At 37.4% G+C, this 27150-nt stretch overlaps 1 protein-coding gene across 1 annotated transcript; it reads right to left on the reverse strand.

Moving 5' to 3' along the window:
* Positions 1 to 443: 443 nt before the first annotated feature.
* On the reverse strand, positions 444 to 25926 carry LOC100890934 (hyalin). The gene is made up of 25 exons (XM_011666361.2): positions 25836 to 25926; positions 21643 to 21849; positions 20204 to 20422; positions 19639 to 19866; positions 18824 to 19078; positions 18196 to 18462; positions 16794 to 17045; positions 16129 to 16380; positions 15392 to 15516; positions 14132 to 14252; positions 12581 to 12826; positions 11449 to 11703; positions 10703 to 10963; positions 9424 to 9521; positions 8502 to 8733; positions 7712 to 7845; positions 7046 to 7277; positions 6324 to 6402; positions 5686 to 5729; positions 4480 to 4658; positions 3089 to 3451; positions 2620 to 2703; positions 2004 to 2090; positions 1378 to 1476; positions 444 to 912 (listed from the first exon to the last, which is right to left on the reverse strand). Exons 1-25 carry the CDS (start codon positions 25924 to 25926, stop codon positions 868 to 870), a joined length of 4455 nt encoding a protein of 1484 aa, XP_011664663.2. The 3' UTR covers positions 444 to 867.
* Positions 25927 to 27150: the final 1224 nt, after the last annotated feature.

The raw sequence follows: 27150 nt of genomic DNA on the forward strand, positions 1-27150 counted from the left end.
ATTTTTATCCCTGTGTGACCTTTGTTGACCCCTCACGAAAATGCCCGGGATTTTCAAGGGGGCAGCCCAAGTCAAAATTGTTCGGTATTCATCAGGGAACACAAAAACACTTTCAAACCTTTGTTCCCAGAGATTGGTCACGGGACCTACAGGCTGGTCTCCTACTAATAGACGGACCGTCTGGTTCTGCATGTTATATAACTTATATAACTTATCAACAATAGAATAGGAATTTTACAGTTTTGAGACGTATTTGAATACAAGCTACATTACAAAGAGTTTACAAATGACTAGAACCGTTCTGAAGCATCCTTATTATTGTATCCAGTCTAACGATCATGAAGTAGATATGTATTATGTATATAAAGAAGACTACTTGTAAAACATTACATAAATATAATCTAAATATTTCAATGTGAGCTCAAACAATAAATCATTAGTACCTCGGTCACACTACCCAACCGACTCAAGACCCTCTGCATGCACTCACCAAACGATTTTTGGCCAAAGGGGGTAATTTTAATTGTTTGTTTGGTCTGTAGTTGGTCAGTGGTATAGCTGACGTATAATAATATACAAGTGTAGATATTATTAAACATGATTTAAACAGTTCAGTGTTCTTATGATCTTTTTACACAAACTTAACTTTCCCTAAACTCTACTGTGCTACCAAATCAAGTTAATTCATCCACATCATTGGATAATTTTTTGAGAATTAAAGATGAAATACATGTATGTCCATACATTTTTTTACTAGTTTTATACTATCATATTTATAAAATATATTTCTCAATTACTTAAATGTAAACAACAACCCTAAGCAAACTCAGATCAGGCCAGGGTATTATAATATGTTATCAACCTTAATTAATAGTTGAACTCATGGAACAATCGTTGTTTCATTTCTCCAACCTGTGCATAAACAAAAGAAAAAGGAAATTATGTTTTTAACATGTCGGTTTCGATATTCACAGACTTGAAATAATTTCTCCATTTTGTAAGTGTTCATATACCTTCATGGTTTAGCCATGTTTTTTTTTTATTCAGAAACAAACACCCCCCCCCCCCTTTAAAAATAAATAATAAATTTAAAAATTAGAAAAAACTATGATTTTTGTCAAGAACAAAAAAAAAGGATATGATTATGGTGGGATAATGAACTTGAGTGAGAAATTATCAACAGAGAAAAATGGGGTTGAGAGAGAGAGAGAGAGAGAGAGGGGGGGGGGCAGAGGGGAGAGAGATAGGGAGAAAAGAGATGGATGGGACTAAAGAAAAGGAGAGATTTGATGAAAAGATGAAAGCTAAAGACCAAAAAGAAGAGAGTGTGATGGAGAAAAACAAAGATATAGCCTAATCATGTCAGTGATTGCTTACCTCTTCTGGTACACGGTGTCCTCTCTTTCGAGAAGAATCGGGCCTTCTTGAGCCATTCCTACGGATTGGTCCTCCACCCTGAAGGTACTGGCCGGGTAGCTATATAGAGAGGGAGAGGGGGAAGGGAAAACAGCCAGGCGGATAGATACAGAGAAAGAAGAACAGATTGAAAAAGCAGAGCGAGAGAGAGAGAGCGTGAAAAGAAAAGCAAAGACAATTGTGTGGTGTGGGAGAGAGTAAGAGAGATGCATACACATGAATGATTTGTGCAATGTGTATTTGATTTGAGAGAAAATAATAGAAAATATCTTTTTCTTTTTTAATACACAAAAAGTCATGCAAATACATGTACGGACACAGAATAAAGAGATAAAGTGAGAGATAAAATATTATCCATTTCATACAATTATTTGTGGATACTCGAGGATAAATTGTCTCTTACACCAGTTTATATATATATATATATATATATATATATATATATATATATATATATATATATATATATATATACCATGGATTGAGACAAAAGAACAAATTCTTATAAATTCAATTAAATTATTCATAAAATAAAGATCACGATTTATAGAGAAGGAGGAATGCCAAGAAATAATGAAATATCCTACCGGGTCTGGAGCATAATCTCCTCTGAATTGTGGAGCAGGTGCCCGGTCATTACGACGAATTGGTCCCCGGTCATAGCCGGGTGGTAGCTGTACGTATAAAGCATAGGATACAAACATTTTGGTTATGAGGGAATGAATGATAAATATTTTTTACAACTCAGTTTCTGTACCACAGTATTACATCAGTGAGCTCCTGGTACTAGAGTAATTCAGGTATTATATCTGTATTTTTATACAACTTTTATACGTGTATCACTTTTTTCCTTCAAAGGCATTATATCTTTAAATATAAATATTCTGATTTTTTTTGGTTTCATTTTACTTCACATTACAGAGAACAGAACATATTCAGGAGTGCAATGCCCTGACATGTGCTGGATTGTTTTAGATTTATATAAAAACAATAGTCGTGAATTACACGTTGAGAGCTTGGATGATTTCGCTTGATGAAAATTGTTAACGGGTTTTAGCTCCAATAATTGTTACGAAAAGATATTCCAACTCAGCTAACCATTAATGTGTTTACGAACGTTAGCTCATATTTAATGCCCCAACAAAGAGATAACGCCCCTCTGGGTCTAAAAAGAATCTTGAACTGATGTATGGATGTACGTACCTCATTAAGATATGATAGTGGTTCGGGTTGACGGTTGCCGCGGAATCGCGGCCCTCGCTTCGGCAAATACCGGTCAATACGATTCTATCAAATAAAGAACACGAAGAAGAAGATAATACAAGTTACAGAAAAAAATCCAGAGAGATATTTACAAAGAGGGGGATAATCTTTGCTTTGGAATGCTCTCCCTAAAGAGATATTAGAACCAGCAGATCAATAGAAGACTAGCTCAAAAACTTTACAGAAAAGTGTCGGTTTGATTAGGCTCATAATTATCTTTAAACGTTTCTTCTTTTACCATTTCATTATGTTGTATCCTATACTCAATTGGTATTTTTGTGCGTAACATTTTTCGATCTTTCTGTAATAGTGCGCCTTCAGCATTTAATTTCATTTGGATTTAGCTTCAAATAAAATTAATCTTTTCTATTATTATTTTCATTATACATAATTATGGTTTACTATGTACCCTCATTCGGTGCCATCTTGGAGCCTGTGGTGGTAACACCAAGATCTGGCGAGACAGTTGCGGAGGTGGTGGTCCTGGTACTCGGGATTCGTAGTAACCCGGTGGTCGTTCTCTCCGTTGTCGAGGTGGACTCCTTGGGCGTCGTCGTTGTTGCTGTTGAGGAGGAAGGATCATTGGTTGTTGTGGTTGCCGTGGTGGTTGCCATGGTTGAGGGGGTGGTACGAAGAAGGGATCATCGTGCATAAATGAAGATGGGGGCGGAGAGGGCGGAGTGGGAGGTCTGTATGGTCGGGGGTCTAGTTCTTCGGGCATTTCGGTGATGGTTGGCCGCTGACGACGAGGTGGTCGGTAATAATCTTCATCCTAGCGTCGTAAAGAGCAGAAGAAATTGCGTCAAAGACTAAGTAAAGTTCATTAAATTAAGCGTATAGAGCTATCAACAATTATAGTTAAACCTTAACATTTCGAAATTTCTGCACTTTGTCTTGTTAATTTAGTTCCCTCCAACTAACGCCATTTCACTTGAAACTTAAATCACTTATGAGGAGACAGAATTATTAGGTTTTAGGCAATCAAGCTAAAGTAGTTGTTTAAACATGTTTATAATTTAGAATGGTATAATATCAAACAACAATCTAGATTCTTGTACTCTAATAACGCCATATCACGGATACCGTGAACTGTGATTTAGATTTACGTTTTATCGTGATGGGATGGGGATTTAGTAATGGGAAAAACCAGGGAAAAAATTAATATTTATTTTTCGGGGGCTACTTTTCAAGCTTGCCTGCATGAAAATAACATTCTAAAATCTGTTTTGCATTGAACTCTATGCAAATTTATGGGGCTCTTTTCTGATTTTCGGGGCCTCTTTTGGGCATTTCGGGGGCTAAATAGCCCCGAGCCCCCGTGTATTTTTTTCACTGGGAAAAACGGGTACTAAAGGATGATCTAATTTCCTGTAGTTCGATATTGATAGGTTCACTGTGATGAGTTTAGTTTGTTATATTCTTTTATATAGCAAACAGCGCAATTAAGATTCTTGTTGTACTTTTATTATCATATGAGTGAAAAAGAGCACCCCTCGAAGAGTGTCACAAGAGGCATTATTATATAACAATCATTATATCCCTTATCGTAAGATTGTTGCATTAGGAGTGTACACAACAAGAAAAAGAATAGCTGCTTTACTACAAAGACGTTTCCTGCCGAAAACATTAGAATAGTTCATTTTGTATTGCTGACGTCACGAATAGTTCACTTTTTTCCCGGCAAAAAGTTAACTATTCGTTTTCCCGCCCCCCCCCCCCCCAAAAAAATGGCAAAATTCAGCGGGATTTCAAATGCAACAGTAATTTGTATAGGGTGTAAGTAGGGATCGTTTTCTTCACCATCGGCAGCATGAGCATGCTGGGATGGGGTGTTTTGTCCACGAGGTACTCCTCATCAGCAGGCATTCTCGACCTCGCACCCATCAACCACAGACAGCAGCAACAGATGACCAGGAGAATGAGGATCAAACCCATCACACCAAGGAAGATACCGATGATCTCAACCGTGCTCAGCGGGCCTGCAAGGTGGTCGTAAAGAAGAATTGCATTATGAACAAAAAACGCTATTGCATGGTGGTCGTAAGAGAATTATATTATGAACAGAAAACACTATTGCATGGTGGTCGTAAAAGAATAATATTATGAACAGAAAACACTATTGCACGGTGTTCTTTAAAGAATTGTATTACGAACAGAAAACACTATTGCATGGTGGTCGTAAAAAATTGTATTATGAACAGAAAACACTGTTACATGGTGGTCGTAGAAGAATTATGGTATTAACACAAAACACTGTTTTTGAAGAAGAAGAATACAAATTAAGGGTAATTTCAATACCCTATTGTATGCCCCATTGAAATCATGTTCGCACATTTCTATAGGCGACACACAAGGCTATTGAATTGCTTATAAGGTTGTTTTTGGAAAGTAGTTGCTATCTTGTTAGAAACAGTGACGTACCGGACAAGAACTAACAACCACGGTCTATCCACGACATGCTTCAAGCCAATCACTATTTAAAAGAAAGTCTGATATGTCTTTTTCTGCCGATTTAATTTGAATCATGTTAGTATCGATGTTTAGATCATTTTAGAATGTGTGGCATCTTCTTTGATTGACCGATGCACCGACTTTGGAAATAAATGAATATTTGAATTATAATTTTAATTAATGATCTATGTCGGCTATAAGAAACATAAAACTGCCACCAGTAGAAAAATATCATCTTTATTTATTCTTCATTCAGAACCAACTATATTTATACGGATTTCAGAGAACAAGAAATTTAGAAATTCATCAAAAATCAAGTAACACCAAGTTGATTTAAATAATGAAAAGATTTTGCCTAAAACCTTATAATCTAAGTGTCTACCAAATATAGTTATTCTGTGCCTTATCGTGAAAATCTTCATGTAAAGCATTTTATCTGCTGCGATAATGAAAGACTACTTGTCATTATCACAATCAAATTAACATCTCCGACCACGAAAGGTTAATAGGAGTCCAAGAGAAAATCTCCATCGGATGACATGAGTGTAAACTTACTTCTCATATTTGTGCACTGTGCTCCTGTAAACCCGGACTGACAACTGTTTCGGAAAAACGACAAAAATAAAAACATAAATGCAATAATTCATAAAGCATAAACATCCGCAATTCAAAGATCAATAAACTTGAATTAAGTGATATCTTAAGTAGATGTAAGCTAGTTGATCAACTTCATTATTGAACGGTTATAATGATGGTTGGTTATGCTATTAACGAATGTATGACACTATTGAGATAGAAGAGGTTATGTTTGTGCTTTATATCAGGAATATCAGAGGTTTGGAAGCAAATCAATAATATTGTAATGATATTTGTATATGCCTATATAAATAATAATAATTATGTCGCCTTGAACCCTAGAATATGATTTAATTTCGTGAAACTGAAGATACAACTCGAAAGAGCTTTATTTCCATGTTCAAAACATCGAGTCCACAACGGGCAGGGCAGGGCAGCTGGTCTTGATTTCACCCGCTTTGGCACTTGAAATACAATAACGCGAAAGAAGAAAATGGAATATTTTATCACTAAGCACATTAGATATAAATATCATGCATTAATAGACCTATGAAATTGGTGTATTTGTAAGATCTTATTGTGTAAATTTGTTTAATTCTACGAAATGGGAGGTATACCTGCATTCGAAGGCATACGTGTCTGATGAAGCGACATTGCAAGTACCTCCATTGCTACAGTAGCCAGCTGGACATATCTCTGCATTGAAGAAAGAAAAACCCCAGAAAAGTATAGGTATAAAAAGGAATATAAACCAAGTCATAATTACAGAATGAACCACAGATAAGGTCAAATGAGTGTGCATAACTGTAATTTCACATACGTTTTATTGATCAATGAACTGTGGAACTCACTCCCTCCTCACCTCCGAAATGAGCTCCTACTCACAGTTCAAGTCTCTGTTAAAAACGTTTCTGTTCTCAACATATTAGTTTGTTTAATTATGTCTTACATTGTACTACCCTTATATAACTTTTATTACTGTAATATGCTTTGTATTGTATTATTCAATTATAGCATATTATGTCCGGAAGTATGTCAAACTTTAAGTTATGTGTATTTTACTTTCTTTCTTGATTAACTTGATGGTCGTATGCCCACAATAATACAATTTTCCACACAACTGCGCCAGGAGTGTTATTTTTGACAGACATGGCGCATTATAAATGTTCACTATTATTATTATTATTATTATTATTATTATTATTATTGTTATTATTATTATTATCTACGAGTGTAATGATCAATATATTGTGTTTGTTTTTCTCTTTCTCTTTCTCTCTCCCCCCCCCCCCCCATCCATAGATATGCCGCTATATCCAGATGTATTGTACAAACTTACCAACGGTATCACCAATACCTCCATCACTAGTCAGGGCGAGAAAGAGGTCGGTTTGGGAGAGCTCCCTAGTCGGTTCCTGGACTGTAGCGTTGAAAGCAGTCACTATGTCGTTTAGGGTTACTGATGTAAACCCATCAAATGTAAGCGTGTATGGGACTATGATGCTACCTTCTCGAAGCGGTAGAATACGAGTCATTAGAATGAGAGACATACTCCCAAATGTAGCAGTAAACTGATCAGATGACAAAATAGACAGAAAGTTGAAGCAATTATATCTTTATGATACGTTAGGGTATATTGCCACAAGTAGATAAGATGACCAAGTTTGTAGAAGGAGGTCTTTAATGGTTTGCATTACAATCAACGTTTAAAACAATAATTTTCCAGATTTTCATCCCAACCAAATAGTATGCCAGCATGTAGCTGAAGTTACATCATGAACTCTATGTTTCGGCAAGATGAAAATACAGCGCAACCTGCGTATGAAAACTGCTCAAAGGAGACAAAAAGGTGGTCTTTAGGTACAGGTTACTTTATGGCAGGTTTCCATAAGAAAAAGCTGTTCGACGGAAACAATAGTCCGGTGACTTATCCACCAAACCAAAGCTCATCTACTTGAATGACAAGTAATACAAAGTTATCTTAAAATGATTTTCTTCCACTCACATGGCTGTAGATCTTCTGTAGGACTGCTTGATAACTTGCACTATTCGGATCGGAGCAACATGATGTGAAGTCTACCAGGTCAACAGTTGGAACGATGTTCCTGAGAGTGAACTCTCCACGGTATTCTGTTACGGCTACAAAATATCAAACCATACAATAGTACATAAGAAAATGAGCATATAGTTAAATATTTACCCGTGAAAATGAAGAATGGGAAAAAGTAATAAATTTTGTAAAATCTTGTTAACAATAAGGTAATGATATCAATAACAAACAAACAATTTAATCGGTAGAGAACTTGGAAATGCATAGTTTCATGTGAGAGGAAATTCGAGATTAAGGGTACACATACTTGTTATGCTATGTATGGACTACAGACTATTAATAAAACCGTGTGACTTGGCACATCGAGCCAGGGAAGATAAGTACAACATTTTGGTAAAGCGTTTTCACATGACATACGATCATAAAAACTTTCGCGAGAATTAACTCAAATGCAATATCAAATCCCTTTTTCTGCTATGTTCCCAAATTTCAAGAACATATTATGTACAATGTTATTGATATTCCATTGGGTTGGTTTTTTTTAAGTCGTTCGTTATTCTATCATTATTACATATATCCAGGGAATGATGCATAATATTCTTTTTATTTCGTTTATTTATGATGCGTACAACAAGAAAAAGGATCTGCTTGATTTTAATGCGGGGGAATTATGTAAAAAGGAATTAAGATATTTGTTCCTGTTCATCTGTTTTACGAAAGGGCTTTAATTTGAAATGCTACCTACTCAGATCGAAGCTATCTGGTACAATGACATTCCCGTTGGCGAAGCTAACTCTGTTCCCGAGCGCGTTGTAAAAGATTTCACTGATTTCCTCTTCGTTGTGATGCGAGTCTGGAGCAAAGTAGAGAGTGAAGCTAGCACGGAGGTCGTTCTCCGAGACTATTACTGAAGTCAGCACCTCAACATCCACAAAGTCGACAGGAGCAAGGCTTGTTCCCCGGAATAATGCCGCCAGCTATGACGAATAGAGATATGATGATAATAATGTTAAACCAGTATAGCGCATAACACATTACTATGTCACTATGCTCTTTGGGACACGCGTAAGCGCCGAGTTCCTTTAATCGGCTTTACATTATGCTTTACATGTATTAATGTTTTTAAGAGAGTCGGGGAGGCTATTCCATAAAAACTGGAACAGCGTAGGCAAAGGTACCTTCACTATATGTGGTTTCTATAGACATGTTGTCTTTCTATACAGGAGGACAATAACAAAATGCTCTTTGATTATAAACTCATTAGCTCTCTGCCTTTGCCGATATATTCATTTATCCAAAAGTAGTTCAGTGTCTTCTTTTCGAGACTTTTTTTCTTCAAATTATCTTTTGATCCAGAATGCTAAGATTAGACGCTATGCAAAAGCAGACAGAGCAATAATCACTTGAATTTGTTAAGTCTAACTAAAAGATTAAGATAACTACTTTTCAGTGTGCAGGTTAAAAATAATTTGCATGTTGAATTTCGTAATTTTCATTCATATCGATTCACTTCATTTACATATACCGTATCTAATGTAGGAGTGGATGGATGATGATAATGGATGCCAATTCGAGGAGAAAAGTGATTCATTTCGATTTTATGAAAACTGTGTACTACTTTAATTTTAAAAAAGGAAAAAAAGGAAAATAAAATAAAAAAACCTTACATCATCCTGCAAATTGTCCCGGGCTGTCTGCTGATCAAGAAAGATTCCATTCCCGCGAATCGTATCAAGCGTCACCGAGCCTCTGATACGGATCAAATCTACAGTTAATAGAAGAAAATGAAAACAAGAAAAATATCCGTAGTTTATGTAACACCTTATAGTTTGCAATATCTCAAAGCACTTTAAAGGGACTTGGTAACATTGTTAAGATGAGAGAAAGTGGTGCTAAGGTAGTGACTTCATTGCTCGATGTACAGTTAAAGATAATCGGAAGATTTGAGTAAAAACGGACCATTGTTAATGATACAAATTGAGAAAAACTGATCTAATCGATTCCTTAAATCTCCCAACTATATTATTACAATTTAGTTACATTTAGATGATGTAAATCGTCACAAGGCAATGAATTGGCTCTATATAGCATTCCAGACATTTTAGTGTTGAAAGGTTTTTTATAGCCTGTTTTTTGTCTTTTTTTTAATGGAAAAATCAAAAATGGTTGGGAGAATTAACTATTAATCACTGTTAGAAGGTGTTGCACAGTGACGCCTTCAAATAAAACCATAGATATCTTTGTGTTTTGAGAATTTTTTGCATGTTAGAGGGTTAGTACATTACAAGGAATATAATAAGTAACATTTCATACAAAAATTACGCAAATTTTACTGAGTCACTTTAAAGGCATCGTTTAACAGTGTTAAATCTTAGATGCATGACCATCAACAGGATTTGCGGGTGTTATATTATTCGTAATGAGATTATGGGCGGACTAGGACAGAAGTTGGCTAGGGAATTCCGATGCGCGATGCGGTCGGCTCACTCAAACAGTCTGATCTTGATCAACCGGCCCTCAGACCAAAAATGGACCAGCCCTCAAACCGAAATATCAAGTAGGAAAACTACCCAACTTTCCCGTGGCCATGGTGACCAGTTCACTCCTGGGGGTGTTTCACCAAGATACTAAGTCGAACTTAACTTTAAGTTGGACTTAAACATTATGGAGAGCCATTTGTAGCCTTAAAATAAAATATATTAAAAAGCAAAAATTCAAGTATTCAAGACCTTTCATAAATTTCACATTAAGAACATAAAATCTCCTTGATTTTAGAAAATATGAATGATGTGAATCAACATTTTATGCCTTTTAAAATAATTTTTTACAAAGTATTTTCAAAGATTCCAACGGCTTTCCATAATTTTTAAGTCCAACTTAGAGATAAGTTCAACCTAGGATCTTTGTGAAACACCCCCATGGAGGAACATACCTGGAGGAACATACCTGCTGTCTGTACAGTGACGGTGAAGCTACACGGATTCCCGGCTTCGTTAAGTGATGGATCTCTCGCTGAGTATAGCACCTGGGTTGATTGACCAACGGTGAAGAGCGATCCTGATTCTGGGTTACTGAAGACCGTCACTGATCCTGAGTTATCTGTCGCTGTAGCTTCCGTGGTCCACGACACAGGGGTCTGAGTTCGTTGTGGAAGCGCGTAGGCGATGATATCATCAGGACAGCCGGTGATCGTCGGTGGCTCAGCGTCTTAGAAAATATACAACATAAAATTACTCCTTTTCCTCTGGTCTCATGCTCGATCATTATGTTTCATCTTTTGCGGGTGCGTGAAGTATTATTTTGTTCGATTTTGATCCCAAGCGCAAATGTGCATTTCTAAAACAGAACAGAACTCATGGTGTCTTGCAGAACTAAAGACTGTAACGCAGATTGGCTAGTTTAATACATTTTAGAGCTGACAATTCTGATATATTAATGATCTATATCAAGGATATCATATTGTTGGAACAAGAGTTAAAAAGCAGGAGGGGGAGGCAGCTTAATACTTACCATAAAGACGTTTTTTTATAGAATGCCTCAGTTTTGCCCTATTTTGTTTTTAGGATAACTATTATCATGGTTTAATAAAAAATGATGCAATTTTCACATTTTTATTTCGTTTACATTTTGATGAAGGTGCAGGGCGGTTACCCCCTTTCCTTACTACTGATTAACAAAAATAACATAGTTACCCCTGACTTCGACCGTAAATGAGCATGTCGCCACATTCCCGCTGGTATCTGTTGCTTCATACTCCACTAGATGCCTGCCAATGGTGAGCTCATCCCCTGGATTGATCCTTGAACTCACAGGAACGCTACCATCTGTAGTATCGGTTGCAGTGATGGTGTCCCAGGTCACAATGGCGGTGGCTTGTCCTTCCGGGGTCGAGAAGACCAGAGGGCCGTCCGGTGGACAGTTCAAGATTTGAGGAACAGCCGAATCGACTGTTATTGAACGAAATAATTTTGTTTACTAGTTGTAATAAGAGGTAATGACGTAAAGTGTATTGAGAACCTCTGACGTTTGTGTTGGTTTTGATAAAATATGTATATCAATGGTAATAACACTGGTTTCTTGAAAAGTGCCCAATCCGTATATGCCTTATTATCTGTCGTCCGGTGACTTATCCATTATGCACCATTTAAAGATCGGGTTACATCTAAATATAAGTTGATTCCTGTTGATGTGCAGGGCTGCATACAACTCAAATTTTGTTATTCAAACATCTAAATATATTTCGTAGATCTTTAAATATTAAGACAAATAATTTTCCACCCTAAAAGCTCATCCATCTTGTGACATCATCTGTCAATCATTAGTGAGCTAAATAGATGCAGTGGTATGTAGCTTCACCTGTTTACAATGAACCATACAATACCAACATAGGAGTTGCTATGTCAGACGTGCCGTAGCATCACCACAAAAAGAAAGGTAATGTGGAGGTATCATGACTGTGAAAGAATGCAATTATATTATCACGTGGGTATGTGCTGGGATGGGGGAATTATAATAACGTGCACTGTCTCTTGTTTCCAGAATGAAAATCGCGATTGAATAAATCAAACGAGTTGTCCAATAAGCATAACTAGGAATATTTTGCAATCTCGATTCTCTTCTATTCCGAAGAATAGACTTACGAACGATCTTTAGTGGATTGAGGGCGGTAATAATACGGAGGGGTGCATGGTTGGGGGTATATCCAGCTCTCAAGGAGATTGTCGAAGTGCTTATTTGATATAACTACTACTTCATTTACACTGAGTTGCAGGACTTAAGATGGCTGTTTTCACGAAGAAGTCTGCATAATATATATAGATCTACCTGTAACTGTCACAACAAATTGACAGGTGCCATTATTTCCCGCGCCATCCTCTGCTATGTAAGCGATGGTGTGGGTCCCTCCAGAAAACAGTTGAGGTGTCCGAGGGGTGCTGACTTTAAGAGGAGTCTCGCCCGAGTTGTCCGTCACGCCCGGCACGTCCCAGCTAATCGTAACGGAATTGGTTCCCGGGACGGCTGCTCGGGTTATGTCTGCAGGGCATGGAGTCCACACTGGTTTCTCGGTATCTACAACCACAGAGAAAAACAAAATTTCATTACTACTGTTATAACTATAAGTGTAATGATAATCATGAGTATTGAAAATAATAATAATAATGATAACTAAATGAATGATAATAATAATCACTAGGTTTTAAAAAGTTTAGTCGACCTAGATCTAAATTTTCCTTTCGTGAAACATCATCTGAGATTAATTAGGGGTTAGGTTTAACTCACTTTGTATAATACACGGACATGAGCTGTGGTATATCACAGCTGACAAAGATGAGGAAATTGATTTAGAGCTTGGGGAAGAACGTAGAAGGCCCGATCTTATGCACGGATTTAGTTGAGGAATGATGTGTCTATAGTGTCTTTTGCATACCAGATGCCTTTTCGATTGCAGCTAATCAAGCCTGGCAACTAACCTATAGGCCAGTCATTCAAGGCAATATGTACACTGTTCATTTTGCAATGTTTACACAAAAACAAATAAATGTATACAGAACATTATGTGGGACATCTATGTGGGCCTATTGCTCAGTGCTCATTGCGGCAAGAATTCTAAATTTATATCATTGAACTATCAGTTGGCACAAATAAATATTGGCAGGAGTGGAATGACGCCTCGTGCGAAGGCGGGAAATAAAGGTAACCTCAGTGACTGTATTCTGTAGAAAATGCGAATTCAAATTCAGGTTCTCTTTTAAGGCAGATAAGCATAAAGGTTTTCAGAAATGTTAAATATTGGTACCATATTTCGAAGTTTTTAACGCTAAGAAGTTCACAGAGAGAGCTAACACTTCAGGAGGGTATAGTTCAAGAATGTTTACAAATAGCTTGGTATCATTAGAGCCTATTTGAGATAGTGTGCTGTGGTGGTTCATTCACTTCACTCTCAATCCAAGTGGTGAGGGTCCGAATACCAGGCCGTCACAATAACGCTCTTTGGAAATATATCAATACAAATTTCCCTTTCTCCAACTAGGTGTAAATGGGTATCTAGCAATTTCTGGGTAACAATAGTTGCAGGGCCATCTGGTAGAACAGCTACCATTGATGATTTAGAGGCTTCCCTGGGCAATCATGGTGGTGATGATTATGATGATCTGACGATGATGATGACGACGATGATTATTATTATTAAATTATTTTAAATATATATCATCATTATCATCATCATTTTCTATATCATGTTTTGTGTGTTTACTTTTTTAAGGCTACATTGTTACAAACAAAATTAATACAAATATGAGTTTATGCAGTGAATGATGGCAACGGGTACTCGAAATCGCATCGAAAAAAGCCTGGTTGTAAACCTTAATGGCGTACCGTTAGCGACGACTTGAAGAGTGCATGATCTGACGTTTCCTCGTAAGTCTTCAACCTTGTAGTCTACGGTTATGGGTGAGTTCAGTTCAACTCGAAGGGGGCTTTCATGTGTGCTGTTAGACTAGAAAAATTAGAGGAAATAATGAAATCAAAACAATTGTTTTCTTCGAGGTAAAAAGTTGAACGAAAGCAAAAATATTTGGCTTTACGGTACGGAAGTTTACCATTGAAATATGATATTGCAATTACCGACTTATGTTTAGGCGATATGTTAATGTCCTTAACTGGACATTTTCAATAAAAATGACATCTCTTTGAAAACGAATCATGCTACTAAATAACTAAATAATATTCTTGAATATGATTTAAGTAAAAATCAGTTTCTCTATACAATGATCACTTTTGAGCATTATCAAATTGATTAGCTAATATCAAATTAGTTAATAGCCGAGCAAGGTTTACTTTGTAATTTAAAAAAAAAGGTATTATGATAAAATGTCCTTGATATTGTCATGTTCTTTGGCGCATGAAAGAACCACCAATCCCAAGGGCGGTTTGGAGAGGGGAGGGGGCACAATCACTGTCCCCTAACGAATTGTGTCTCTTTTGCCGTCATTGAAAATTCTCAAATATGGTGGCTTCAGACTAAAAGGTTCTGACAAATTTGTTACGGTCACTTTTGCTTACGACAATCTTCAGACTGATCAAGAATTACCGATGATGATATACCAAGTTTTAAGATTTAATTGTTGTAAATACTGATTGGAAGGGATGTGGGGAAGGGGGTGGTTACACCCCGATCCCCTTAGCAGTGCCCATATAATATTTAAGACTGATCCTACGATAACGTTAGTGTAGCCATGTGTGGTTTTAAGCAAGTGGCAAATACTAAACAATTTTTGTTGAGCATAGCAAATGAGTAGATAGTGAAAATAATTGTGTTTTTTTAGAGGATGATAGTTTGTTTTTTCCTTCATAATTAGAACGTTTTGGTTTTAGTCGACGCAATTGTTTCTTAGAAGTCCTCACAAGAAGATAACTCAGCTCCACCACCAAATCACCTCCAAACTGATTCGAAACAGATCGATTCTAGTCCATTCGGTATACTGTTGGTGTGATTAAAGGTATGAAACAATCCCTATTCCCATGGGCTGCTACACAAATAAAAACTCTTTTGAAACTGGGCAAAGGATCCAAGGGGCAAGGGGATATGATAAAATGGGTAAATTAATAGAAATAAATCCGTTACAAAATAATTACCGTGAATATTGTGTTGTCTGTCACTGTTATCAGGTTTAGCCAATAGATGTCAGCATAAGACTGTCCAGGAGTGGTGCTATTACTGACGGGCATTGGAGGGCACATGAGATCGGGCGCCGGATCGACTGGAGAAGGATTTTGAATGAAAGAATGAGAGTGAGAAGGGGGTGGTGTGGATGGGGGAGGGGAGGAGGAAAGAGTTAACTAATATCACCGATGACGTATCTATGGGGTGGGGGCGGAGAGGTTACATCACTTGCACTCCTTGATCGTAACACATTTCAACACGTACTGTCTATCTCGATCGTTATACTCATAATGATTTAATTTGTTGTTTATAGTATGCATGGGAAGAGTGTGCTCTTATACGGCTATAATCAAGATGATAATTATTGAGCATGGTTAACATGGTTTTTCCGTGATATTTAGGTAAATATCCCATAAAACAATAAACAAGAAAGAGGAGATGAAAGAGAAGAAAACAGGAAGAAGAAAAAGGAGAAGGAGAAGAAGGGAAAAGGAGAAGAAGGGAGAAGGAGAAGGAAAAGGAAACGTATAGAAGGAGAATTTAACACTTAGAGAAAAGAGGAGAAGAAAAGAGAGAAGAAGGGGAGTAAAAGGAGAAACTAGGAAAAGAAGAAGAAGATGAAGGAAAGAAGAAGGAATTGAGAAATAAAAACGTGAAGGAGAAGAAGAACAAAACAATTATTGAGGAGGATAAAAAGAAGAAGTCTTACCAGATATGCTTACTCTAAAGTTACACCTCGCCAAGTTTCCGGCTTCGTCTGCGACACTGATGGTGACATCGGTAGGGATGGGCCCAGCTGGAAAATTGTATCCGGATGGGCGGCTGGAATCCACAAGGTACATACCAGAGTTGTCCGTGATATTTAGGGACTCCCACGTCACTTCCAAAGAGTTCACTGTTTCACCAACGAACTCGGTGATGTCACTAGGGCAGTTCATTATGACCGGACTCTCGGTATCAACTATCAGATGCAATTAAACAAACAAAAAATATATAATATGTAATATACTCCCTCAATTCGATGTTTTTAAAAAAGACGTTACTTTTTTTTCCTTCCTATTATGGTCGAGTGTCGGATCGCAACACAGGCTAGAGATCATAAAATATGACGTTGATAATATCAGATTCAAGTTACATCAAAGTTTGTTTCACATGTTTTGAAATAATGACAGCCATGGGTATCATGATAATGATGATGATGGTAATTTTGTTAAGGGTGAGGATACCTGTAAGGATGATGATGATGATGGTGATAATGTTGATCATGGCGATGGTACTTAAAACGATGCTGATGATAATGACGATGACGACAATAATGACGTTGATAATGACGTTGAAGATGATGATTATGATGACAATGATGAAAGTATTTACCTATAACTGTGACGTAAAATTCACAGGTATCTTGCTTGTTGACCAGATCCGTTGCAGTATAGTTGACTCTTGTTACTCCTATGGGGAACATGGAACCTGGCTCGTGGGAGGAGTTAAACGATACCACTTCAAAGTTGTCGGTGGCATTGGGCTTGGTCCAGGTGATCGCCACAGAGGGGACTCCTACTCCCACCCAACGGGTGATATTCCCTGGACAACCCATAATGACTGGTTCCTCGTTGTCTTCCGTCACTAGGGGAAAGAAGAAAATCAATAACAGCCTACGTCTTACATCTAATATATCACCGAAACCATGTTAACCGGAAACTCATTGTTGGTCAAACAGTTTTTGAGCGTCCAGTAAAGCCTGGCTGGAATGCTCTCCAAGGAGTGGAGATTGTACACACAGTGTGTGTGGGCAAGCTCTGAATCCATGACCGGGGTAATAGTATATCTGTAAAGCACTTAGAGACGTCCGAGATGTATTCAGCGCTATATAAAAGCTGAATATTATTATTATTAAGGGGAAGAGAAAGAACTTATTTATTGAAAATTATATTATGCTTCCAATGGTTTACCTCATGTGATGTTAGGATGCTCATAATCTACGCTGTCTATGTAGTCGTCTTCATGGTCCTATTAAGCTTGGTATTATTTTAGCAATATATGCCATTATCTCTCCCCAAAAATTTTCATTGCATCTAGAACTTGAAGCTGGATTTTGCCAAATCCACAAGAGTTTGAAACGACGATTTGCAATTATTATTATTGCATTTGTAGTACTGTTGTAATCGTAATTGTAATTGCAATTGCTATTGGTACAAGTACAAGTGTAGTTGTAATTTTAATCAATGGCCAACCATATTCAGCTACACCCCAGCTTTTAGCATATACACCACGAGCTCTACTTTCCAGCTCCCCCCCCCCCCCTCCGTTTGTCATTGTGTAAGAAAAATATACTCCAAAGCCATTGTAATTGTAATCCACGATGTGTTTTTTTTCTTCAAGATTTTGCAATATCATGATACTTTTAAACTTATGTTTGTAGCTTCGCATTACGGTAATCATGAAATAATTCGTTCCTGTTTTCACGAAGTGACGGTAGAGGAAAATCCGCACGCAAATTGTATGCGATTTTCATTCACTATACCGTCACTTCGTGAAAATAGAGACGAATTATCAAATCTAACGGATTTAATTTGAAATATAATATCGCTCTCTTGAATATCTCAAAACAGAGATAACAGAATATATCGACTCAAATAAAAGGTATGTTAATCAACAGAGTCAAAGGTATGTATTTGTATGATTGATTCATTTAAAAGTATTTATCTCAATAAAACTGCATGTGGCTGGCTATAAAAAGAAAAGAAAATTAAAAATTTCTTATTATTGCGTTTACCATCGACCGTTACGCTTATAATGCATTGGTTGATTTCAAAAGACTTGTCCGTAGCCACATAAAGAACCTCGGTCGTTCCTGCACTAAACACCGAACCCGATTCTTTCGTCGTCGTGACCTTGATGTCTTTCCCGTCGACGACATCATTGAATGTCGGCTCATCATAGATGACTTGCATCTCTGTCGTTCCCGGCGGAGCGTTCCGAATGACATCCGACGGGCATGTTACGCCGTTGTCAACATACGGTGCATTTGTGTCAGGTTCTCCTATATTGAAATGGGGAGATGATATAATACATAAACAGTAGGCCCTATGCAATAATGGGAAGATGGCGTAACTCATAAAATACCATTACCAATACCATTACCAACAGCAATACCAATACAATCATGTACAAGACCAGTACTGATATCCAACAATTTAGTGCCATAACCAGTCAATTTATCCCAACCAGTGCAAACTTAAACTGTCATTTCCACGAGCTACCACCAACTACTACCACTACCACTGCCATTATCCCTATTACCATTACCAAAAATAGCAATGGGACTACCGATATTTTACAATTATATCACCCGGCCCTGATCTTTTGATTCCAACATTAGCTTTATGATGTCTACACCTTACTTGTTATGGAGACGAGGAAGCGACACTTGGAGCTGGAGCCAGCCTGATCTGTGAACGTGAAGGTTACCCGGGTAGTACCAATACCAAAGCTCGAGGTTCTATCGAAGTTACTGGATTCAGTCACATCGCCGCCCGATGGGGACGTGGCCGTGGGTTCTCGGGTCCATAATTCGGTTACAGTCGTGTCGTTTACACCCGGGGGTACCGCCTTACTCAAGTCGGAGGGGCAGTTCGTGATCTCCGGCGACCCATCTCCTGCAACAGGAAGTACAAGAAGACTCCGACTTATAATTAGAGGATAGCCTTCCAACAGTTACAAATTCCAGAACCAGTATTTTTCTTTAATTTGTGCGGCAAAAAAATTGTATGTGATTTTGGGGGTACTTTTTTAATACAATTAAGAGTTCCACTCCTGAGTGGCTGTATTTGTTATCTAGTGGTGTATTCGCTACCAAAGATTCATATACAGGTAGTTTATAACAATTCCACCATGCTCGGTATTTTGATCAAGCATCGATACAGTGAGAAAATGTTCTCATGAAGAGTATGTGTTTACGATAGAGTACTATGATCATGTTCTCCCGTTCTCCCAAATCCATTTATCCACAAAATTATTCATTAGTTTATTCGATAGTGTAAGCGTGTGCGCGCGGGGGTGTACGAGGAGGAGTGAGAATGTAGGAGCTTGTGTGCGCGGGCGGGCGGTGATGTGGGTGTGGGTGTGTGTGTGTGTGTGTGGGTGAGTGGGTGGATGTGCGGGCGTGTGTTCTGCAACTTGTAACGATTTGCTAAAAAATGCAAATAATTTTGCTTACGGACGACGGTCAGATTGAACGAGCAAGAGATTGTGTTCCCGCTGCTATCCGCCGCGGTATAGGTGATCTCGGTAGTTGTATTGAACGGGAAATAACTTCCTGGTGTGTGGCTGGAGCTCAGAAGAACGCTTCCAGAGTTATCCAAAGACATAGGGACATCCCAGATGGCCACTGCAGAGTTGTTCACATCAAGGTTTTCTGGGCATGTCAGCCAAGGTGGTTGCTCATCTGAGAGAGATAGAGATTTAACATGTGAAAGTGAACCAACAAATGTTTGAAAGTGAACCACTTTTGAGACAGACAGACATAGTAAGACACTACATCAAGCAGAGAGTTAGACCGAGTATTATGTTAATCACATGCAAATATTTGTCCCAGTTCGTTATTGGATTCTTGTTGATATACCGCATAGATTTTTTTTAATATATTTTTTAAATCCCAGACTACATGTACATTCTGATGTGGTCTCGGGGCAATGGATAATCTACATGTTAGTTAATATTTTCTTATACCATGTACACACATAGGTGTCGTAATAAGAAATATTGTTAAAAAAAATAATCACCTTTCACTTCCACAATGAAAGTACACCTGTATTCCGGATAATCTGCGAGGGATAAGGTGACGTCAGTCACACCAAGGTCAAAGGTTGTCCCGTTCAGCGGATTAGAGGTCAAAGGGAAAAGGTCAATGCGATTTTCGCTAGGATAGCTCCAGATGACATCGGTTGTTGTCACGTTCTCATCACTTGACATCGAAATGTTTGTTGGACATATAGGATTGGCTGAAGAAGGAAAAAAAAGCGAAGTACATGCAAATTAAAGAAAAGTATACATCGGTACACAAAATAACAAGATATTAGTTACTTACAAACATTTTCCCCTTTAAAGAAGAAAGAACTACTGAACAGTGTGAGCAAGCGTGAGCTTGTTCTAGAAGTCTTGAGTCTACTTCTATTTGATTTCTTAGTAAAGAGAATGTTCCCTCTCTCCACGGCTTGCCATTCCTTGCTATAGACAACCTTCCATTGGGGTGGTAATTTGATGAAGATAAAGGATTTCACAGAGACAAATGACCTAGCTAGGAAACTCACCAGTGGAATGTAATATTTTGGCACCAGTTCTTCATGGATATACTTATATTGCTTTTTCATGTATTCATTTTTATTCGTTTTCAGTTATATGTATACACGGTCGCCTCTTCAGTTGACAAAAAAATGCTTTCCCTGAGGGCTCTGGATAAAAACAATGTATACAAAAGTAATATACAAAATATATATAACAGACGATCATAATAATATTGTAGAACCTGCTGCAAAATAAAAAATATTTACCAGTTACAATATGCAAGAAATTAATTTCAAATGACAAATTTAAGAAGTAAAATGGGGAGAGATACTGATAACTGGTGAAATAGTGGGTGGAAAATTAAAGAAGAAGACAAAAGAAAAGTATTTTTAAAAAAGTGATAGAAGGGAAGGCGAATGGAAGAGGATGAAGGTAAGAATCAGAGTAAAAACGAAGCATTTATAAATTGAATGTTTGCAATGTATATGTATTCTCCACCCAGGCATCTGAGAGTTGCTTTTTCACTTGGTGTGATGAGGGCTGTCCTTCCACAAAAAATAGTCACATATTTCGAGCTGACCTTTAATTCCAAAATGCGGCACCAAGCTTCTGCAGCATCTGCAGCGACTCTTTCAGGTCCAAACTGAATGAAATATATATATATTATATTAATAAGCCCTCACCTCTTTTCTTCGAACCGATCCGAAAGACTTTAGAAAAACCAACCTAAGACAAATTCCAATAGCCTTGTGAGTCACCATTAAAATGTGCGGACATGACAGTGAGGTATTGTTGTTACATGTTACATTCTATAAGCAAAATAATATCGTATTGGAATTGCCCTTGAGTTGATTTCTTGAAAGTTTTTGCGATCGTGTAATGGATAACAGGATCCGTTTTCAGTGTCAGATTTAAGCCGAAATAGAATTCAACTAACCTAGAACGATGAGAGTAAAGGTGCAATCAGTAGCACCATCGAGTGTCGCTGTGATGGGGTACATCCCCACGGGGAAATTGGAATTGTCCACGGGTTCGTAGGTGACATTTTCAGGAGAAGTGACGTCGGTGTTGTAACGAACTGTGACGTTAGTGGACCAATCAGCTGCCTGGACGATTTGGTCTTGACATACCTGCTGGGCCAAAGCTAGATAAGTGTAAAGGAGGTTAAAATACTTTAATAATGATTAATTAGATCAATTTATATTATCTATTGAATACCAAAATCTCTTTTTAGAAGAGTTACCGTAACCCATATGAACACCCTGTTGTTCACACTGTTGCCTAACTTTTCTCTTGTGCGTTGAGCACCTCTCTCTCTCTCTCTCTCTCTCTCTTACTCTCTCACTCTCTTTCTCTCTCTCTCTCTCTCTCTCTCTCTAAGTGCCATATCAATTGACTTTGGCGAACATGCTGTTCCACAACCCTCGGCTCCTAGCCTTCTCTATTAGCAACACTCACATTTCTTTCACTATCTCTCTCTTCTAACAATTTCTGCAGACTGTCCATCCAAAATATCATCCCGCAGTATTCCCTGTCAAAGCAAGATTCTCCAGGCTTTCTTTACGTGTAATGTGGCCCATGAACTTCAGCTGCCTAATCAACATCTCATGTATCATTTTCCTTTGTACTCCAGCTCTTCTTACTTTCTCATTACTAACTTTGTCAGTACAAGGGATTTTCACCATTCTTCTTAAAAACCACATTTGGCAACTGTCCAAACGCTTTTGAGTATCAGAGGCTAAAGTCCATGTTTCACTACCACACATACGTACTGGATAGATGTAACAACTCAATACTGTTATTCTGGTCCTCATACCCATTTTTCGATTTGCCAGAATTTTGCCTAACTTTGAAAATGCAGATTTAGCGAGAGCTATCCTTCTCTTGATCTCTGTCTCACATCTGGCATCCTCGCTGACCATGCTGCCCAGGTAGTTAAAAGAGAAGACTTGTTTAATAACCTGTTCCTAAAGTTTCAAGTTACATTTTGGACTCTTCTTGGAGACTTATAGTAATTGATCTCTAGTCCCATTCTCTATCTCCTTTCTCCTTTACAACTACATCTAAGAGTCTCTGGAGATCTTTCTATGATTCACTGTTTTTCTTACCTTATCTATGTTACTTTTGTATTTTTGCTTTTTCTTCTAATTTAATTCTACGGGTTATAGTCTTCTCTTAATCAGAACACTGTGCGCTTAGAAACATCAGTATTAAGCGCCTAATAAATGTTATGTATTATTATTATTATAACAGAACAGTGTCCTCGGCATATATCTGTGATTGAATGGCCACCCACTCATATTCCATTTTCATTCTCGAATTCTATTAGAGCACCTGTATTTTCACAACAAAAGAATTTTGAACGCCATTTTCATTTAAAAATGGGCATTTAAAGATACTATGTCCCTTTTGCAGCCAACATCAAATTCTGTAGAACTTTGCAGGAATTAGGAATATGTCATGTATGTCCTATCTGTAAAATGTAAACGTTAGCAGTATCCTAATATTCAAATTATGCAAGGAAACACGTTTACTTGCTAGACTTCACTGTCAGACACTATTGAGTGACTGACTGGCTTTTTTCATCTTTGGTAATAACAAACATAAAATGAGCTGTAAAGGGTACATGAGCATTTGTCTACATATATCCCACATCTTGTAATGGCCAAAATTAAACTGATTGAATCTTTGCGCAGCATAAGACATACGACCATTCGGTACAATGGTCTGAAAATCAAGACTTATTGGCTCTATAGCTCCTAAGTCGATTTGACAACTAATAGTCGTTATCTTCTCACTTGAAGACATTTTTAAGCCTCACCTTTTATAGTGAAGTTCTAAATTAGTATTGTCTTTCAAATGCCGTTGGAATTTAACCTTTTCATTTTTTGGCCTGCAAATGGGACATAGTACCTTTAATGGGTGCTATTAGTAACGGTATCACAGTCTGATTGTTAACGTCGACAATGAGAATTATTTCCTAGTTGAACTGTGTAAATATCCTCGACGGCTTTATCTTTAAAATATTACCTACACTGTTGGCATTTGGATGGCTACTAAAGAAATATTAATTTTTGTTATTAATTCGGAAACTCATTACATTATCATATTTGCGCTCAATGGACGAGTACCCAATTTGTTTTAAAGATTGTTTCTTCTTTTTGTCATCTTATCTTCAGTTTGCTCCCTCATTAATTTTCCAAATCCGGTGCCGCCAATGCTTTCGACTAGATGGCGTAAATAATTCGGTGTAGGGCTTTATATAGAACGATTTTGATAATGAATGATTGAATTAACAAAGTTCTAATGTAAACAAAACCCAGATGAATTAATTTTTTTAGATTAATCAACATTTTTAGAAACATTTAAAGCTATTTTCATACATTCAATATTCATCAACTATTGTTTTAGTTCAAGCCACTAAACCATGAAGCTTTAACATACATTATTTATAACTGCTTGTTATAAAAACCGGTTTCACAAAAAGCTACGATGTGAAGTGACGGTTCGCAATTTGTGTGGATATAACAAATATGACACAAGATTTCTACCATTTTCTTCGTGAGGTCGTGGTAAAAAAATAAGCGACCCAAAATGTGTAGAAGGAGGTTCGTCGTTGAAAAGGACTACTGGAGCAGAAAATATGTCTTTACAAAATAGACAATGGGTAATTTATTTATATAGGGCAACGAGTACTTTGCCTTCACTATTCTTAACTATTTGTTCTTCCTTCTTTTTCTTTTCTTCTCTTATGCAGTCCCTCTGTCTTCCCTTTTCGTTCTCAACTTGTCCTTCGATTCTTCGACAAGCGCACCCTATGTTCTGTAAGAGTGCAATCGTGCAAGACTTTATCATAATTGTGAGAAATAATTTCTATTCCCCCATTTCCCAATAAATGCGTCTAATTCTTCCTTTGAATGTGTATGAACCCCTATTTCACGTGCATGTTGCTATTAACCCCTACTTTTAGGTATATCGGGTTATTATCTGGTAATGTACTTTGCTGTCTCAAAATGTGTATAAAACTCTCTCTCTCTCTCTCTCTCTCTCTCTCTCTCTCTCTCTCCAACACACACACACAAACACATCCACACACACACAATTCCCCCTCTCCTATCCCCCTCTCTCTCTCCACCTCCCTCCCTCCGTCCCTTTACCTTTCTCCTTATATTTTACATACTTAACCTTTTCTTTTTCACTTGTAACAAAATGGGACACGAAGGAACGAATCACACCCTTCAAAAGCGACATAACTCTGAAACTGTGTGAACTTCATCTTACTTGTTGTATAAACAAGGAAACAGCGGAGTTGTATTGTTATTCATCTGTTCATATCACACGTTTCATTGAAATATTCGCCTTCGAGTCTATTGTATCGGTTATGGGCGTAGCAGAATATTATATTTGCGAACCGCAAACTGTGGGTGCTTTATATGAAGGCTGTTCTTGAAGAAACTTTTTTCTTTCTCATACAACAAGAATGCGGAATTATAGAAATACAATTATGATGTATAAAGTGTAATATATGTCGCTCTGCACTTTTATGTAATTCACTCGCGCTCTGAATGCTTGTAACTGAAATATGGCGTCAAATAAATGCTCCGAAACATCATCATCATCATCATTAAAAGTGTGTATCAGTTAATTATACACTTATTAAACAATATGTTCCAGATACATTCATGAAAAAGGAAAATATGTTTTGTTCATAAGTTAATGACCAATAAAATAATAATAATAATCATCATCATCATCATTTCTAAAATTCAGTTCTAGGAAGGTTTATAACTTTAAAACGCCTAAATTGATTTATGATTAAAATACGACACTTCCGTAAATTTCAAGATGGAATTCCAAACTTCACATACAAAAGCATCTCACAAGACCACACAAACAAGTATAAAAGATATATCAGTTCAAAGTTATTTATTATAAAAAAATATAAAAAATCATAAATATGAACTGATAATCAATATGAACAAATAATACTACGCAAGGTACACATGCAACAAACATTGGTGAATAACCATGTTAATAAGAATGATATAAATTGTAACACATTTACATAACCAGTGAACATGTTGGTATGTTCTGAAATAGTTTCACATCAATAATAGAATACTAACTTACTCTGTTCCGATAAGGAAATCACCACCACAGCAAAGAAGACCATGCGATTGAAAATCACAAGACGTGATCCATTTTCAAATTTCACCCTCATCATTACGTCCTTGTTTTCACGAAGTGACGGTAGTGAGGAAAATCGTCATGCAAAGTGAATGCAATTTATATAGCTTTCAATCCTCTAAAGACATCTCATGCAAGAAAGAGGCAAAATTATTGCCTCTGAAGAATTTTAGAAACAGTTAGTACAGACTAACGTTATTATCGTGTGGCGATTTTGGGCGTATTTCCTTTGCGCAATATATCACACTAGATTGCGATCTATTCGTCGTTGGAAATCTTCGCTTGTTCGAGCTGAGCAAGAAGGTGACGTAGAGACAGAAGCACCCAAGCATGACTTGAACGCCGCATGTTGATTGGCCAAAGCACTAAACATTTTGAATGACGTAGGCTATAATACATCAGTCTAGGGAGTACAATGGCTAGGGTAAATATTAAGTTGTATTGTATATTGCATTAATACTTGTCTGACCAAACGGGCCCGCCCAAAAGAGATGATTAAGTTACACGAAACACAAGAATATCTCATAAATTCATAATTTATATTTCGTCGGCAAATTATAAATGTTAAGCATTGTGTTTCTTCGTTTTTCCCCAGGCTTATCTAATAGGTGGCGGGAGACATGTGCTTCAGCCTGTAATATTTTTTTTTATTTTCTCCTATTCTTTCTTTCCAAAGTTGGTATTTTCTTCCTTTTTTTTCTTTCGATTTCTTTCGATTTGTTGAAGGCAGGCACAACATGCAATCGATATGACCAAAGAGATTTGTGGTATCTCTTTGATATGACTATGTGGCTATGTTTGTTTTTTTTTACGAAGGGGGTGGCAGACGCTGTCGTACGTTGTACTTCTTTGCAAACCTTGCAAGGGCTTCTTGCATCGCTAGCATTGCACGGGCTACTTGCGCTGGTCTACGGAACCGCATGGTGCAGTATACAGAGTGGTGATGTTTCGAACGGCAGTTGCAAGGCACCTGTATGATGGTGGCGAGTGCACCTCAAGGATTCTTGCAGGTAAGCGGGAAGGACTTGCGAATTTTAGAAGTTGGCCTAATACCCGACCACAGCTACGGACACGCAGATGCAAAAAAACAAACACGATGGCTAGTGACCATAAAATTAATTCTCTTATTTTTACCAGGCCTATTTCTTTTTTTCTCTCTCTCTCTCTCTCTCTCTCTCTCTCTCACACTCTTTTGATGTTGCCGTTCATACCTCAACTCCAATAAAGCCCCCATCACACCAAACTATCGATCTCAGTA

The sequence above is a fragment of the Strongylocentrotus purpuratus genome, unplaced genomic scaffold (genome assembly GCF_000002235.5).
Source record: "Strongylocentrotus purpuratus isolate Spur 01 unplaced genomic scaffold, Spur_5.0 spur5_contig_839, whole genome shotgun sequence".
In the NCBI taxonomy this organism is placed as follows: domain Eukaryota; kingdom Metazoa; phylum Echinodermata; class Echinoidea; order Camarodonta; family Strongylocentrotidae; genus Strongylocentrotus; species Strongylocentrotus purpuratus.

Coding starts and splice junctions, on each gene's coding strand:
- LOC100890934 (XM_011666361.2), bottom strand. CDS start 25,926: ATGAGGGTGAAATTTGAAAATGGATCACGTCTTGTGATTTTCAATCGC. Junction 19,079..19,638: donor GTTCAATCTGACCGTCGTCC/GTAAGCAAAATT, acceptor TTCCTGTTGCAG/GAGATGGGTCGCCGGAGATC. Junction 8,734..9,423: donor GGGACAATTTGCAGGATGAT/GTAAGGTTTTTT, acceptor TATTCGTCATAG/CTGGCGGCATTATTCCGGGG.